At 41.4% G+C, this 18,137-nt stretch overlaps 2 protein-coding genes across 3 annotated transcripts; both read right to left on the reverse strand.

The window, feature by feature from the left end:
* Positions 1-1,718: 1,718 nt before the first annotated feature.
* ASB12 (ankyrin repeat and SOCS box containing 12) lies at positions 1,719-4,461 on the reverse strand. 2 transcript variants are annotated; one of them, XM_012750008.3, is made up of 3 exons: positions 4,378-4,461; positions 2,418-3,267; positions 1,719-1,993 (listed from the first exon to the last, which is right to left on the reverse strand). In XM_012750008.3, exons 1-3 carry the CDS (start codon positions 4,393-4,395, stop codon positions 1,860-1,862), a joined length of 1,002 nt encoding a protein of 333 aa, XP_012605462.1. In that variant the 5' UTR covers positions 4,396-4,461; the 3' UTR covers positions 1,719-1,859. The 2 variants fall into 2 exon arrangements, with proteins under 2 accessions (XP_012605462.1, XP_012605463.1); XM_012750009.3 differs by lacking the exon at positions 4,378-4,461 and adding an exon at positions 3,378-3,466.
* Positions 4,462-11,262: 6,801 nt separating this feature from the next.
* LOC105863187 (succinate dehydrogenase [ubiquinone] cytochrome b small subunit, mitochondrial) lies at positions 11,263-12,535 on the reverse strand. Its single transcript, XM_012750011.3, has one exon. It carries the CDS (start codon positions 12,508-12,510, stop codon positions 12,031-12,033), a length of 480 nt encoding a protein of 159 aa, XP_012605465.1. The 5' UTR covers positions 12,511-12,535; the 3' UTR covers positions 11,263-12,030.
* Between the last annotated feature and the right edge of the window lie 5,602 nt (positions 12,536-18,137).

Here is an 18,137-nt window from a genome sequence, read left to right on the forward strand (position 1 = left end):
TGACTAAGGGGATGGCAGGCAGGACCAGGGGTGAGATCCTGGGCAAACCACCCCTCAGGAGCCCAGATTGAATGAAACATAGAATAAAACCTGCCTATCCTGAAACCTAGTACAGCCTAGTCCTTCAGTTCTTATGCCCCTTGAAGAATAACAGTTGCACCATTCTCTAAAGTGCCTAGGAATGAAAGTCTGGAAGGTGAGTAGGGCAGGAGCACAGAGATAGATGTCCAGTCTTCTCACCTTCCTTCTTAAAGTCTTTCTCAGGCACTAGTGTCTGGGGAGAGTCAGGGGTGGGGTGAAAGAAGGGAGAAGCAAGTCAGTTTAAGACCCATGATCTGCCTCTCTTTCCCTCTGATAGGGAAGCATGATGTAGGGGCCTATCAAGGCAGCTCCCAGGAACAGCTATAAACATCTAAAGTGCTTCCTAGGTACAGATTATCTGGGCTCTCCTCTTCCACCCCTTTACCTTGTGTTCCTTTCACTGCTCATTCACATCCCCACCTACAGTTGTGCAGGGGAAATACAAGAATATACTGTGAAAGGTTGAAGATTTAGCAAAATGAAGGTACCTGGATTTAAGTGGATATCTGTGCTGCTTCAGGGCCTGTTTGCCTCCTAACCCCGCTCTTCTCCACATCATAGCGGCTTTCCCAAGTCAACTGCCTTCTGGCTGGGTCCAACCAATGGGAGGTTGAATGGAAAGACCCAGGTAGCCTCAGCCTTCTCTGCCTCAGGGATGGCTCTGCTGTGTTTCCTCTGTGGTTCCTGCTGTCAACAGGAACACAATGTTGATACTTCCAATTCTATATGATTTTAGCTCCTAGCAGGTCACACCGCCTACTCCCAATGTCCCTCCCTTCTTTCCCTCCTCCTGCTCTGTCCTGGATTGCAAGGGGGCAGTCCCTGTAAGTGATTTCCCAGGCTCTCATATTAGTTGACTTCCATTTTCCCTAATGAGAGAGACCCAAGAGGCAGATTGGAGGGCAGGAATGAGGGAAAGAAGAGGATATTTCTTCCTTTCCTCTGGTTTGGGCAGCATGTCTCATCTGTGGTTCTATGGCTCTTATGGACAGGCCTGTAATTCCACTTTCCATCAGGTAACCCCTATTGATGAACTCTGGAAATACATCCTTCCTTACTCCTCTAGCCTAGGGGTGATGTTGGCTTCTTGCTATCACTGATTTCTGGGTTACTGGCTTGTCTTGCTAGGATTCTCAGCTTATCACCTATGTAACCAATTTCTTTTCTGCATTAAATTCCTTACCATAAATATTTAGTAGTTCATTTTCCTGGGTATATCATGACTATAAATTGGACTAGTAGGGAGGCAGCCTATGATTCAAAGTGAGTGAATGGTGTGCTTCTTTGTCACATTCACTCAAAGTAATAGGGCACGGGAGGTCAGGCCCTGAAAAATGTACCTTGTAGTAGCCAGAGAAGTGAAGAGAGGCACAGAGCTGGGAAAGCTGATGCTATCCTTCTACCCACTTGGATTCTTTAGGACTTTGTTCCAGGTAGCACAGCTCCAAACTCTCTAGAGGATCTTGGTGGGGAAGTACAGCCATTTGATTAGTGTTTTCTTTTGCTCTTTCAGTGGCCAATACTCCTCTGCCTCTTAGATGCCATACCATTTGCCATCCTGCCTCATAGCCAGTCAGACCCCTTTCCCTAAAAGCCCCCCCTCACACACACACACAAGACACAGCAGATACTAGGACTTATTTTGTTGAGGATTTTATTGCGGAGGATAATACAGGAGAGCAGCTCTAGGTGAGTGGGTGGAGCTGTAGTGCCCTCCAGCTACTGGGGTCACCAGGTGGTTTTTGGAGGCATCGTGGGTTCTTGGGCAGACTGCAGGATTACAGTTGGTGTTTGAGGTAGCTAATCAACACAGGAGGAATATCCAGCTGGTCAATGGCTTGTGGCTGGCCAGCCTGGCGCAGGGCTCTGCGGATGACTAAACGGGCCCGTGATAGGAGTGACCGTGGAGTGGCTACAGCAAGGAGAAATGGGTAATGAGGAGCAATTCTCATCATAATTCTCCCACCCAAGCCTATATACACCCTTCCCTGGCTACTACAGCTCTAATGCTTTCTCCCTTATAAGAAATGTCCCTCACTCTGCCCCCAGTGCATGGTGCCAATGGGGTCACACTGAGGCCTAGGGAAGGCATGCTCAATGTCACAAAATGGTCACTGGCAGAGCCAGGACCAGAATTTGGTCTAGTGTTACCCACCACCTTATCTTAGTGACCCTTTCCGTAACATGGAATCTGTAACTTCTCTACTTGGGCCCCAGGAGAGGGAGGAAGATGGAGTTTTCTCCAGTTTATTTCAGAGGATTGCCTTGGACACTAGTTTGGGTCCCTGGGATGTCCAAGCCAGAAGGCCTGTGGGGCTGGCCTGCTCACCACTCACCTCGAGCTTGTAGCAGCAATGCAATGCCTTTATCATCTTGTGAGGTCAGGTCCAGGGAGAGAGATGGAAGGTAGATGTTAGCACCAAAATCGATCAGCAGCTGGATGTACTCTGGCTCACAATTATGGTGGAGGCAGATTTCAAGGAGGCTACGGGGTCGTGGGACACGTGCCAATAGACCCTGATCAGTGCAGTTGTAATCAGGGTCTGCTCCATTGAGTAAAAGCAGGCGGAAACAGTCGAGATGTCTGTAGACTGCGGCTAAATAGAGAGGGCCAGAACATAAAGCTATGTTTGATGCCCAGAATGGTAGTTTAGCCTTGACGTTGGCCTCTGCACCATGGCCTAGGAGCTCCTGCAGGATAGCAGCAGCACCATCACGGGCGGCTGTAAGCACAGGAGAACAGTTGTTGTAGATGCTACCACCAGGACAGGCACCAGCTTCCAAAAGCACACGCACACAGTCCAGATGGCCATGACTGACAGCGGTGAAAAGTGGTGTCTGTGCCTTAACATCCAAGCTGTCGACGTCAGCACCATGTGCCAGGAGGACTCTCAAACAGCTTAAGTGACCATAAGATGCAGCCAAGCGCAAAGGTGTCCCAGGAACGCCCCAGCCACTCCTGCTGTTGATAAAACGTTTATAACGCTCCTGGCGCAAAAGCTGGTCCAAGGTATAGGAGTCATTGTCATACACTGCTTGATTGAGAGCCTGCTTCTCCCCCATGTCAGTATCCTCATCCTCCTTGTCGGGCTGCAGGAGGGAGAAGATCTTGGTGATGTCCATGAGGTTCATCTTGGCTAATGGGAACAGGACTATTCTCATTATGAGCAGGAGGATATGCCAGATCTGTGGGCAACAGAAAATAGGGAGAGACTAAGGGTTCCCATCAAAAATCTGGATGCCAGCCTCTCCACCAACTCCTTGCCACCCCTGCCCTTCGCCATCAGGCTACTTACCCATGGGTTTCCCACTTCTCACTCCCATGCCCACTGCCTTATTTCAGGCCCTGGAGATGCTCCACAACAGATGAGGCCATTACACAGGTTGGTGTCTTTGCATATATTGTTCTACCTGCCCCTCAAACTCCTACTTCTGGGAAGCCTTCCCCAATCTCCTCCTTCTCCTGCTCAGGGATTCCAAAGAATCACAACTGGACTTCAGCTATGAACTTTCACATCACATTTCCACTTATCTTTGCTCCATTAGTGTGTAAACTCAGGGCGAGGACCCTGTATTCATCTTGTATTCCTCCACTCCTAGTAGGGCCTACATCATGGCTAGGGATTTGGTAGAGGCATCTTCCTCAGCTCAGAATGTGTAGATTAATGAGGTGGCTCTGGCCTGGCAGTTGCTAGGCCAACAGAACAGTGCTTTGTGGTGTCAAGCTTCAATCCCTAAGCATTCTGACATTAGTCTTTTGGGGAAGGCCCTCAACTTCACCTCTTGGCCTTTTAGATGAAGTTTAACTTCTTCACAGCCCCTTATATCTGATCAAATTTCCCTCACCTGAGCCTTTTGTAACCTCCCCTCAGACATAGGCCCCACACTTCAGGAACAGAAGCTCTCAGGAAATGGGTATTAAATGACATTTACTAATGAAATGAAGAGGCGGCATTACAAAGAACACATTCCAAGTAAAATGAAGACAAATAGATGGCAGGAAGCAGTTGAGGCTTCCATGGCAAGTTCTCTTTGGTAATAACTGATTTCTCCCCCAGGACCACTTCAGTCCAGGAGTCCTTTTGATTGCCAACACCTCCTCAGAAACCCACTGCTTCTCTATCCCTCTTCTCATCCTCTCTGCTCAACCCACCCTGGAATTTTGCCTCAACCTTCAACTCTTCTCTCCCCATAATCCTCAGGCCCTGCGAAACCACCATGGGCCAATGACTAACTCAACCTAACCCCTGACCTTACCAGTTCTGTTCTTAGTGCTCCAAAGTCAAGGTCACCCACCTTAGTTTGTAATGTCATCAGGATGAGCTGGTAGGTTTTTCAGAGCTCAAGTCCTCCTTCTCCCCCATACCCTGCAGCCGAGGTCTCAGGGCCTCATACCTCCTTTTATTTACTGTCCACCTCCACCCCTCTTTGTTAGCTTGGGACCTTAGGTACTCACCTCATAGAAAGAAAATTGTGAGGTGGGTGGGTGGGGTCACCCTCAACTTTAGGCCCCTCCCCACCCACCAGCATCAACTTCATATATGGCCCATATATTTATGCATTCTTAGGGTAAAAATGGGAAGGACAGGATTTTGGAAATTAGGCAGACTTAGGTTTGCAACTTGGCACCCCCAGTTTATAGCTGAGTAAACTTGGGCAAGTCTCTTCCTTTCTTTGGGACTCAGTTTCCTCATCTATAAGACAGAAAGTATGCCTCATGAGGCTGTTAGGAGGAAGAGAGCTACCATATATTAGATATTCAAAGGTGAGCTTTTTTTCTCTGTAACTTTATCCTCCTCAAACTGGATCCTCCCCCTCAACCATCTTAGAAAACAAAACAAAAAACTTTTATGGTCCTTTGTTCCACTCTAGCTACCTTTCTCTCCATCGCTCCCTTTTCAGCAAACTTATTGAAACAATTCACTTCTCCACTCTGTTCAGTATGGGTCCACCCACCCTCAATCATAAACCAGGAAAGTTCTTCAAAAGGTCATCCTTGTGGCTAAATCTAGTGGATATTTCTCAGATCTTTACTTCCCTGAGTTTTTTTGGACATCTGTCCTTACTGACCACTCCTTCTTCCAAACTCCTCCTTCTGCTTCCTGGTCAGCACACTCTCCTGATTTTTCTCCCCTGAAATATTTATGTGCCCCTTGTTCTCTCCTCCATCCTCTTCTCTCCAGTTCCAGAGCTCTAGCTCTCACCATTATGCTGATGGTTTCAAGCCTATCGCTCTAAGCAGGCGTCCTCAAACTACGGCCTGAGGGCCACATGGGGCTCGGATATTTATCCAGCCTGCCAGGTGTTTTAGCGCTGCTGCCTTTCCTGCTTAGCAGCCGACTCATCCCGGCCCACAGTGTGCATGTGTGGAATGTGCGCCTCACTCTCCAACGGCCCTCCACTGGTCTGAGGGAGAGTGAACTGGCCCCCTGTTTAAAAAGTTTGAGAACCCCTGCTAAGCCCTCAGCTCTCTCTCTTCAGCTTCAAGCATGTATCCACTGAGTTTCTTCAGGCACTTCAAAGACGGCAATGTTACTCCACCACCACCCCACAACGTCACCATGACCATATCCATATCTCATGTCCTCACTGTCTACCTGGTCAACCAAACCAAAAACCTAAGACTCCCACTCTCTTCCAATCCCATCAAGTCCTGTGGAGTTTGCCTCCTAGAGAACTCTCCAGGCCATTCATTCCCCTCAGGAGCCATCCTTATTGCCAGTGCTTTATCTAGACCCCCACTGTCTTTTGCCTCAACAGTTTTAGTAGTCAGTCTCCTAAGTAGTTTCCCTTTTTAATATGTTCTCCACATTGTGGTTAAAGTGATAATTTAAAAATACAAATCTGTTCTGTACCAATCCTCTGTCTTAAATACCTTAATGGCTCCCCTTTCTTTCAGGCTATAGCCCAAATACCTTAGCCTAGCTCACAGGTCCTTCATGAGACAATCTTGCTCAATTTCTCCAGCTTCACTTCCTACTACTCCTCTACTTACACCCTGTAATAAAGGAATAGAAACTATGGCTCTCTGTACACACCATGCTTCTTTCTGCCACATGCCGTTCCTTCTGCTGAGTTAATTCCTCCAGAATCTGTGCTCTTATAGCATTATAGCAGTCATCACACTGCACTGTAACTCCTATATGGGTTTGTTTTGCTCCCACTGCAGATGGAGAGGCCATATGGGGTAGTGGTAAAACCTGGGTCTGGAGTTCTTCAATCCCAGCTCTACCACTTAGTAGCTGTGTGACCTAGAGCAGGCCACTTAATTTCTCGGTGCCCATTTTGTCATCTGTAAAGAGAGGACAATAATAGTACCTGCCTCGGAGGAGGATTGTTAGGATTAAATGAGTTAGTACAAAGTAAGTACTTAGAATAGTACCTGAACACAGTTCTCTGTAACTATTTTTACTATGGTGATGATTATTACTTTGGCCTTCAATTTCTATGGCTATTGCTCCCTACTTAATGTACTAGATAGAACCTTAGAGCTGGAATGGACTTTGTACATTATTTAATTGAATTTCTTCAATTTAGAGGTAGGGAAACCAAGGTTCAGAGGGAGCAGTGACTTTCCTATGGTCATATGGCTGTTATTGTCAGTTGTCTTATTAACAAGAACCCAGAACACACCTACAATCTTGTGCTTTTCAAAGCTATTTCATGTAGTGGGATAGGTAATATTATCCCCATTTTGTGGATGGGGAAACTGAGGCTAGAAAAGGTAAGGGATTTTCCAGGTCCCTTACATCAAGGCAATAGCAGAGTCCAAATTAGAATCCAGGTTCCCCTACTCCCCATCCTGTTCTTTCTGTGGCAACATGAAATACAAATACATAGCCCTCCCACTTGCCTCAGGCAGAGTCACTTTGCAATTTCCAGGATCCTCAGCTTTTGAGTGTAAGTCTGAATTCCAGGGATTCCAGTAATGGAAGGTTCCTTTACAAATCATTTCTTCAGACGGCCAGTAGGGATTCCCTTCTTACTATTTTATTTTGAGGACTGGGGTCTGAGGAGATGAAGAGGGAATGGAGTGGCTTAGGGAAATGCTGAAGCTCTCACCAAGGTCATTCCAAGAGCTCACAGCAGGGCTCATATAATGAGCCTCCAGAGGGAGAGCAAGCCATTGCTTCCAGCTGGCTTTGGCACTTGAGTGAATTGTTGCCTCCATTAGATAAGGGCAAGAAAATCCAGCTAATGTATTCTTGAACCTCACCTTGCTGTGGTTTATTAATCAAAGAGTTATTATGTTCCCACTATGGGCAAGGAGCCCATTCCTGATCTCAGGAGTTTTAAACCGTTTTTAATGACATTGGCCTCTGTGACAAACTGGTGAAGTTTGTGAACTCCTTTCTGAATGGTTTTTAATACATAAAATAAAATATATAGAATTAAAGGAAACCAATGATATTGAAATACTGCTAACAAAATATTTTTATATGGCATAATATAGTAATAGATGTTCTTTATTAACATTAAATAACAAGATCTAGTAATAATTTCTAAGTGGTGAGCATAAATGACATTTCAAAATCTCTGCAACAACTGTAATATGATATGAAATGTCTGTGATTTCTTCTGGTGACCAAGTTACAGGAACTGGTCATACTATTGCCATTTGCAGCCTGCATTTATTCTTGAAGGGAATGGTAAATTTCAGTTCAAAGTTAGGGGGAAAAACAGGTAATAGCCCATCCAAGTTTCTGGACCTTTTGAATTCTATCTAAGGCCCTCTTGGGGTCCTTGAATCCAGGTTAAGAACTCCTATAGGAAAGCGGCTGGTTGTGTGCCCTAGAACACTCTTTCAGGCATTAATAGACTATTTTTAAGCCTCACCTTTCTCCTCCCACCCTGAGGAGCACTGCCCTTTGTGCCCTTAAGCTCACTCCACTGCACCCACATACACAGGCACCAACAGCACACAGGGACACAAAGACAAACCTCCCCCCTCCCTGTAGTATATGATGGCAATTGCCCTCAAGAAGTAGCTCCGTTTAGACCTAGGCAGACACACCCTCTTGGGACAGACAAGGCAGGAAGCTGGCATTCTATCCCTCCTCCCTTCTGCCTTCTGCTGGTGGGTTTCCCTACCGACCTCTCAAGCGCTCCCCAGGTCCCGGACCCAGAGGGAACAGCCTACGAAGGGTGGTGATCAGAGGTTTGCAGGCCTGCAAGGCTCACTCGTTCTGTGCAGCGTCGAGTCCTAGGCTCCAGGTACTCTCGGGGCTTCAGCGTCAGGCCACACTGCCCAGGATTGCTGCCCTCGCCCCTCTGCGAGGTGCTCAGGCCCTGGCGGCCCCTCCTTGGGGAGGCCCTACTGCCCCAGCTTGGAGCATGTGGGCCCTCAGTTCCCACTGTTAACAACACTGCTGAAAGGCTAGGCGTCAGCCCCTAGGCTGACTTGGTTCAGGGGGCTAATTTTAGGTTACACTCCATCCCACGCTCCCTGGGCCAGGCGTGTTATCTTACCAGTGCCATTCTGGGAATGATCCTAGCGAGAAGAGGGGGGCCGCCCTCGGGGAAGTCCTGGAAGGACTGACTGACAGGTGCCTGGCGAGGCTCCTGCTTCCAGCATGTCCTCATGTAGCCTCTCCACTGCTCAAATAGGCTCCAAGGTGAGGCCCCAAACCGTGCGTGTTCCCGCCCCTCCACCAAGGAACTGGAGAAGGCCAAGCCTGAACCTAGCACACCTTCCTCTGAGCAGGAGTCTCTTTTTTTCTCTTCTGACCTTAGCCTCTCAGGATTTCCTTTTTCCTTTCTGAGGGCCCAGCAACACCTCACCCCCCTCCCTTCCTCCAATGCCCAGGGTGGGAAGGAGAAGCTTCCACACTTCTCAGTCAACTTTTCTAAAGCTTTAGGTAGCCCTGGTCATTTATAAAGTCCACTAACCCTCCAGTGTCAGCCTGAAGAAAAATATGCTCAAAGCCTTCCACTCTCCTCACCCCTAAGGAATCAGTGTGTCCAGCACTGGGAACTTTGTCAAAAGCTCAGCATTTAAGAGTATAATTTTATCTTCCTGGTTATCTTTAAATGAGGGAAGTGGTAGGGAGATACCATTAGACATAGTCACATTATCTATTTTAGGTGTCACACAAAAAGAAACTAGGAGCCAGCACCCTGCCTCTCTCTGGGAGGAAAAGCCAGCCCAGCATTAGTTATACAAACCATACCACAAACAATCTGATCAAGTCTGAGAAACACTTTATGGAGAAACTATCAAGCAGTCTCTATGTGTAAGGTTCTAGATGCAAGAAGAAGACAGGAAAAAGTAAGACATGGCATCCCTTAAAGTTTCAAAGCTTATTATGAAAAACAGACATGGCAACAATTATATTTCACACGATGCAAAAATGCCAGAACTAAAAGCTTCCATGAATGCCTGTGGTTATTCATGTCAATCTCCCAAATTAGTCCAGAGGGCCACTGTGAGGTTCTGTGTCCCTACATCCCACCAAAAACAACTGTAACTTAAATTTTCCTGCAAGTAGACTACAGTCTATACGGAACACTGAACTCAAGACATCAGAGCCCTTCTCTTCCCCTTTTCAATCACCAGGGAAGAGGTTTCAGTCAAGAAAAACGAAGAGCCAATGAGAGGACCAGAGATGTAGTGGTATAAAGTACTAGCATCGCTGTGTCACATGATTACTTTAGTGTTAGAATCTGCACGTTTGAAAGGGAATTCACACATTTCTGAGAGCTATTCAATGACTTCAGCTTGAATGCTTCCAATAATAGGGCATTCTCTACATTCAGAGGCAGCACATCTCATTCATTGTTGGGCAGCTCAGTCCTCTCTGCTAAGCCAATATCTGCATCTATAAAGTAGTGCCCCTGAGATCTGATCTTTGGCTCAACCATAGAACCCCAGAGAACATGGTCACTTTCTCTGCCCAAAAGCAGCCCTCTAGGGGTCTGAACTCAGGTATTCTGTCCCCATATCACCTTGTCTCAGGGAAAACAGCCCCAGCTTCTTCAACTATTTATTTCAAGCTGGTATCCCCAGTCTTGTCTACCACACTTACATAGTTGTCATGCATCCTGCTTGCACATTGATGGTGCTAGGGAGCCCACAGGAGCCAGATGACTCCTTTGGAAAGTGTCAGAGTGTCCCAGTGTGATCAGTGTAACTCTGAAGATCAGAAATATCAAAAAACATATCAGTTTCAGCTTAGTTTTCACTTGTGGCCTATAGCTTTTCATTGTCTGAGGCTTCATGCAAGCCTGATTAGCAGTCAATAAATAAGTTATTTTGATGCTAAAGATGACAGAGTAGGGTATTATTCTTGAAAAAAAGATTTGCAGGAATTTTTAATATAAATTTTTATTGAGATAATTGTAGATTCACATGCAGTTATAAAATTAATACAGAGATCCCATGAACACTTCACCCAGTTTCTTGCAATGATAACATCTTGCAAGATTATGTTGACTTAATACAATCCACCTATCTTATTTATTTCCCCCAGGTTTACTTGTACTAATTTGTGTGTGCATCTATTCAATTTTATCACATGTAGGTTGTATATACCACCTAAGACAATATACAAAATAGTTCTATCCCAATTAGGATACATCATGTTGCCTTTTTACAGCCACATCCACTTCTTTCCCACTCCTTCTACTTTAGTCCCCAACCCCTGGAAACTTATAGTCTTTATTTTTGTCATTTTAAAATTATACAAATGAAATTATACAGTATATAACCAATTGAAATTAGCTTTTTCACTCAGCTTGCCCTCAAAATTCATCCAAGTTGTTGTGTGTATCAAGTTTGTTTCTTTTTATTGCAGAGTGAGATTCATGGTATGTATGTAGCACAATTTGTTTAACTACTGACCCGTTCATATCTGGGTCATATATAGTATTTCCCTGTTATGAATAAGGCTGCTATGAACATCTGTGTACAAGTCTTTATCACTTTTTATTGAGTAGAGTGACCCCTTCCAATGTACTCTTCCATTTTAAGATTGTATTAGCGATTCTACAGCCTATGCCTCTTTACATACATTTTAGAATAAGTTTCTCTATGCCTACAAAAAACTTGCTGAAATATTTGGGGAGAATTGACTGTTTTACTATATAGACTCTTCTAAACCATGCACATGGTATGTTTTTACATTTCTTTTTTTTTTTCTTTAAAGAGTAGAATATATTTTTATTACACAACATTTTTTAAAATTTCTTTTCATAGAATACATTTTCACATTAGATCTCCACAGTGGTAAAATAACAATTTATTACTTATAGTTTTATATTTGTGGACAGATTATTTTAGAACAGGTAAAACGCATTAGAGGATTAAGTGTCAGTTTAGAATTTGTAATATTTTGATGCATCTACAAGGGGGACCTAGTCTTTAAATGGAATTTTCTATATTTAGAAGCTCTCTAAGCTTTTCTTCCTAGGATTTAGAAATTCATAATGTAAGATATCACTATTACCTAATTTTAAAGTTTCCCTAGGATATGTGACCATCAGGAGCTGGTATCAACAAGACAGGGAAGTTTTCAAAAATTAAACACTATCTATTTTTCTGCAAAGTCTTTATTCATGAATTAACAGTCTTTCCCTTTGTCCATGATCCCCAGAACAAATATAGAAGTTTGTTCATGTACTGATAGTAATAAAGCTGAATTCTCTTTAAGAGATTGATAATTAAAAGGCAAAAGCTCATATATAATGTTTAGTTATACTGTGAGTCTCTTGAGAAGTTGAAAGACAACTCCATTAACTCACCAGAATATAGAACACAGTCTCACAACTTCTTGGACACAATCAATACCTCTCAAACCTTTTCCTCAAAGATTAAATTTTGAAAATTACCATGTTATTATTCGTCCACCAATGGACTTAGCTGCTATTTCCTCCTTATTATGAGTTGAATGGCATGACAAAGCAGAGGCAAAGAGGCACACAATCAATTCTTAAGGTATTAAGTAAAAAAGGTCAGAGCTTCCACAGCATGGCAACAGCTTTGCAGATGCCCACGTCATGATAGTTGAAATAACAAAGCCCAGCAAAGGTTAAAGCCGAAAGTGCCAAAAGGCCTGCGTTGGCAGCTTTCTGCGATGCATCCCCATGAATATAGTCAGTAACAACTTGTCCAAGGCCCCAGTGACTATGGAGAGTAATGGCTGCAGCCAGGGAGTAGTCCATCGCAGAACAAGGATTCAAATAAGCAGCTGGAAGCAGGCCCAGGAGCAAAACACTGACAACCCTCTCACTAGTCCAGTGGAGAGATGCAGCCTTGGATGCAGAATGGCGGATCGGTGACAGGTGTATGTGCTGCGCTCCACACCATCCTGGGGCAGGTTGGTCCTGGAGAAATGCTGAGACAAGAGCAGGTCTTACCACTGGAGTTTGGAGAAACAGAGCTCTGCCTCCTTGGACACCGCGGAGGACACTCAGCCTCCAAAGAACCGCCATGTTGCTTCAGACGGTTCAAGGTCATGCCTGTTTTTACATTTCTTTGAGTCTTCTTTGATTTCTTTTGTCAGTATTTTGTAATTTTTAGCATATGGATTGTGTATTTTGTTAAATGTATACCTATGTATTTCAGTTTCTTTGGTGCAATTGTAAATGTTATCGAGTTTTGATTTTGGTTTCCATGTGTTTCTTCGCAGTACATAGAAATACAATTGGTTTTTTATGTACTGATCTTGTATTCTGCCTGAAGTCATTAATTCCAGGAAGATTTGTTGTTGTGGTTGTTTGTTTACTTTTGTTTTTGTTTTTTTGTAAATTCCTTGGGATTTTCTACATAGCCAATCATGCCATCTGCAAATAGGGGCAATTTTATTTCTTCTTTTCCAATCTGTATGTCTTATTTCTTTTCTTTGCCTTATTGCAATAGTTAGAACATCCAGAACTATGGTGACTAAGAGTGGCAAGAGTGGAGATGTTTGCCTCTTCCCAGTCTTAGGGGGAGAATATTCAGTCTTTCAAAAATAGATATGATATTAATTGTAGGTTTTATATAGATGCCCTTTATCAGGTTCACAAGGTTCTCTTTTATTCACAGTTTGCTGAGAGTTTATATTAGGAATGGATGTTGAATTTTGTTAATTGATTTTTTCTGCATCTATATTCTTTAATCTATTGATACAGTGGATTATATTCACTGATTTTCAAATGTTGAAGCATCTTGCATTCTTAGTATGAACCCTACTTGATAATGGTATATAATTCTTTTTATGCATTGTGAGATTTGGTCTGCTAATATTTTCATGGGGAATTTTGCATCTAACTTGAGAAATATTGGTTTGTATTTTTCTTTTTTTGTTCTATCTTTGGTTTTGGTATCAGGGTCATACTGGCCTCATAAAATGAGCTGGGAAGTGTGTTCTCCTATTTCTGGAAAAGATTATGTAAAATTAGTGTTAATTCTCCTTTAAACGTTTGGTAGAATTATCCAGTGAAGCCATATGAGCTTAGAGATTTCTCTTTTGGAAATCTTTAAATAAATTTCATTTCTTTAATGGGCATAGATGGGCATATTCTATTCATATAATCTATTTCATTTTTATCAAAGTTTTGGTAGTTTGTAGTTTTTGAAGAAGTAGTCCATTTCTTCTGAGTTTATGACTGTAAAGTTGTTCCTAGTATTTTCATTTTTAATTATTTTATTGTGGTGATATACATATAAAATAAAATTTACCATTTTGACCATTTTTAAGTGTACAATTCAGTGGTACTAACTACATTCAGTGTTGTGCAAACATTGGCATTATCCATTTCCAGAAGGTTTTAATCATCCCAAACAGAAGGAAACTTTATACTCATTAAACAATAATTCCTCATTTTCCCCTCCCTCTGGCATCTAATCTACTTTCTGTCTCTATGAATTTGCCTATTCTAGATGCTTCATGTAAGTGGGATCATACACTATCTATCCATTTGTGTTTGGCTTATTTCACTTAGCATAATGTTTTAAAGGTTCATCCATGCTGTAGCATGTATTATTAGAACTTCATTCTTTTTAAAGGCTGAATGGTGTTCCAATGTATGTATATACCATATTTTGTTTATCCATTAATCTATTGATGGACATTCAGGTTGTTTTCATTTTTTTTTGATATTATGAATAATGCTACTGTGAACATTCATGTACAAATTTTGGTGTGAACATGTTTTAATTTCTCTGGTGTATATAACTAGGAGTGGGATTTCAGGGTCACGTGGTAGCTCTATAATTTTTTGAGGAACTGCCACACTGTTTTTTTCATTGCAGGTGCACCATTTTACAGTCCCATCAGTAATGTATGAAAGTTCAAATTTCTCCACATCCTAGCCAACACTTGTTATTTTTCTTGTTTTTGATTATGGCCACCTCAACAGGTATGAAGTGGTATATCATAATGGTTTTGATTTGTATTTCTGTAATTACTAATGATGTTGAGCATCTTTTCATGTGCTTATTAGTCATTTATAAATCTTTTTTTAGGGATATGTCTATTCAAGTACTTTGCCCATTTTTTTAAATTTAAGAAGATACTCATGTTTATTAGCTAAATTACATTTGAAAAAGCAAAGATAGGTACACAAAGAGCTTTTTGACAAAGTCTCAGATATCAAAAATAGTATTTCCCTAGCTGCCCAACTCAGTGGGCACTTATGCTCATTCCTAGGTGGCTGTGCTCTGGAATGCAACCATTCAGTATATGATATCGCATTGCTCTTGTGTTGCACATGGAGTGCAGGCCTACATGCCTCTAACATCAAAGAAGTGGACCATTAAACACTAAGAGCACTGCGTCCAAATGCCAAAACTCAATGCCAAATATCAAACTACCAATTATGTAATAGAATGGGCAGAAAAATAACCAGCTTTGAATATTGTGTAAAATACAGGCTCTTGTAAAATATAGGCTCTTGTGAGCTGCTTCCAACTTATTTCTTCCCTTTGCCAAATCAAAGACATAAAATGCAAAACTTTTTTAAAAATTGTGGTAAAAAACACATAACATAAAATTTACCATTTTAACCATCTTTAAGTGTACAGACCATAGTGTTAAGTATATTCCTATATTCCCATTGTTTTACAATAGATCTCCAGAACTATTTCCCTCTTGTAAACTGAAATTCTATATCTATTAAACAACTCCCCCATTATCCTTCCCTCCACCCCCAGTAAGCACCATTCTACTTTCTATTCCTATGAATTTGACTACTTTAGGTAATTCATATAAGTGAAATCATGTGGTATTTGTCTTTTTGTGATTGACTTATTGCACTTAGCATATGTCCTCTAGGTTCATCCAAGTTGTAGTATGTGATAGAATTTCTTTCCTTTGTGCTGAATAATATTACATTGTCCGTATGTACTACATTTTGTTTATTTATTCATCCATCAGTGGACACTTCGGTTGCTTTCACCTTTTGGCTTTTGTGAATAATGGTGCTATGAACATTGGTGTGCAAGTATCTGTTTGATTCCCTGCCTTCAATTCTTTTGGGTATATACCCAGAAGTGGGATTGCTAGAGCCTACGGTTGCTCTCTTTTTAACTTTTTGAAGAACTGCCATACTGTTTTCCATAGCATTTGTACAATTTTACAATCCCATCAATAGTGTACAAGTGTTCAAATTTCCCCACAACCTTGCCAACATAGGTTATATTCTGTTCTTTTTTATTTTACAGTAGCCATCCTAATGGGTGTGAGGTGATACCTCATTGTGGTTTTGATTTGTATTTCCCTAATGATTAATGATGTTTAGCATCTTATAGTGTGTTTTTTGGTCATTTGTGTATTACCTTTGGAGAAATGTCTATTCAAGTCCTTTGAGCATTTTTAATTGGCTTATTTAGTTTTTTTCATTGTTGTTAAGTTGCAGGACTTCTTTGTTATTCTGGATATTAGCCCCTTATGAGATATATGATTTATAAATATTTTCTCTTATTGCATAGGTTGCCTTTTTACTCTGTTGATAGTGATTTTTGATGTAAAAAGGTTTTAAATTTGATATAGTCCCATTTGTTTATTTTTGCTTCTGTTACCTGTGGATTTCATGTCATATCCAAGAAATCATTGCCAAATCCCGTATCATGAAGCTTTTCCCCTATGTTTTCTTTAAGGAGTTTTATGGTTTGGGGTCTTACATTTAGGTCTTTAATCCATTTTGAGTTGATTTTTGTGTATGATATAAGATAAGGGTTCTTTTACATTTGGATATCCAGTTTTCCCAGCACCATTTGTTGAAAAGATTATCCTTTTCCCCATTGAGTGGTCTTGGCATCTTTGTTGAAGATGATTTAATCATATATGTGAGGATTTATTTCTGGGTTCTCTATTCTATTTCATTGGTCTATATGTCTATTTTTGTGCCATCACCACACTGTTTTGATTACTGTAGCTCTGGCTAGTACTTCCAGTAATATTTTGAATAGAAGTCATGAGAGCAGACATCCTTGTCTTGTTTCTGACCTTACATGAAAAGCTTTCAATCTTTAAACACTGAATATGATGTTAGCTGTGCACTTTGCCCATTTTAAAATTGGGTTGTTTGTCTTTTTGATGTTTAGGAGTTCATATACTTGGGGTAGAAAACCCTTATTAGATAAAAGTTGGCAAATATTTTCCACCATATTGTGGTTTGTCTTTTCACATTCTTTAATCTCCTCTCTATACTGCCATCCTGAGTTTCTGTGCTGAAGAGGGTTCATCACTTCCTTGCTGAATTCCAGTGTTATTCCTTAGATACCCTACTTAAAGTATAGTTATTTATTTGCTGTTTTGGTACTTCTTTGTGAAAGAGATGAGAATTGGGCATCTCTAGTCAGCCATGCTGATAATGTCTCTTTTTCACTTTCTTAATAATGAGCTTTAATACATAACAATATTTAATTTCTCTTTTTTTGATGATTAGATTTCTTTATTTTATCTAACAGGTGAGAGGATTAGAGCAGGGCTAGAGTTGCAATGGTAAAGAAGTAGCAATTACCCAGATTAGCCACAAGAGGGACAAACTAGTCATTTTTGTGGTTGTGAGTGACCTTGTCACTATCTTGTGACATGGGTTTTTCACTTTCAAGCATGGGTTTTTTACTTTCTTATTTGCGTTTTCTTACTTTCTTATTTGTGTTTTCTTATGTCAATAGCATTACAAGTCCACTGTTAAAAAATTATAAAATTCAGATAAGAAAAAGAAGAAAATTAAAATCCATTCATATATAAATAACCATATTAACTAGAGTCACCACTTTTCTGTGTATAAATGCACATATACGCACTTGCATAAGAAATTACACTATACATTCCAATTTGAACTAAATTTTCACTTAATATGTAACAGACAAGTTTCTATAAAAACAGCACAATTTTAATGAACTCAAAAATATTTCACTATGTGATTTTGGCATAATGTATTTTAAAAATTACTTTTATTTATTTAGAAGATGGTTTCTAGCTCTGTGCTATTATTAAAAACACATGGAAAATTTTTTATAACTCTTAAATACTTTTCTTGGTATTAATTCCAAGAAATGAGAATATTAGATTGAAGCATATTAGATTGATGCATTTTTTTCCATGTGGGTCTTTTTTTTTTCCTTTTATTTTATCATATTATGGGGGTACAAATATTGTTAGGATTACATATATTGCCTCTGTCATTCCTTCCCCCACCCCCCACCATGCCAAAACATCAAGCGTGTCCAACCCCAGGTGGTGTGCACCACACCTATTATGTAAGTATACACCCCTCCCCTCCCCTCCTCCCCCTCCCATCTGCCCACCACCCGATGAAAGTTTTTTTTTCTTTTTTGACATTGTATATTTTTGCTTCTCCCTAAGAAGGGTTAGAGGTATCCCTCCCCCCACAATGCTCACCACAACTAAGATATGTATCTCCCCCTCCCCCGAATCCCTGTTGAACACTGCCACCATTTGAGCACCATAGTTTTAATCAGTCAGTACCAATTTGATGGTGAGTAGATGTGGAGCCCATTTTTTTTATCTTGTGTCACCTCACTTTGGATAACAGGCTTAAGCTTAATCCAGGATAGCATAAACGGTGCTAGCTCACTGCCATTTCTTAGAATTGAGTAATATTCC

The sequence above is a fragment of the Microcebus murinus genome, chromosome X, assembly GCF_040939455.1.
Source record: "Microcebus murinus isolate Inina chromosome X, M.murinus_Inina_mat1.0, whole genome shotgun sequence".
NCBI classification, from domain to species: domain Eukaryota; kingdom Metazoa; phylum Chordata; class Mammalia; order Primates; family Cheirogaleidae; genus Microcebus; species Microcebus murinus.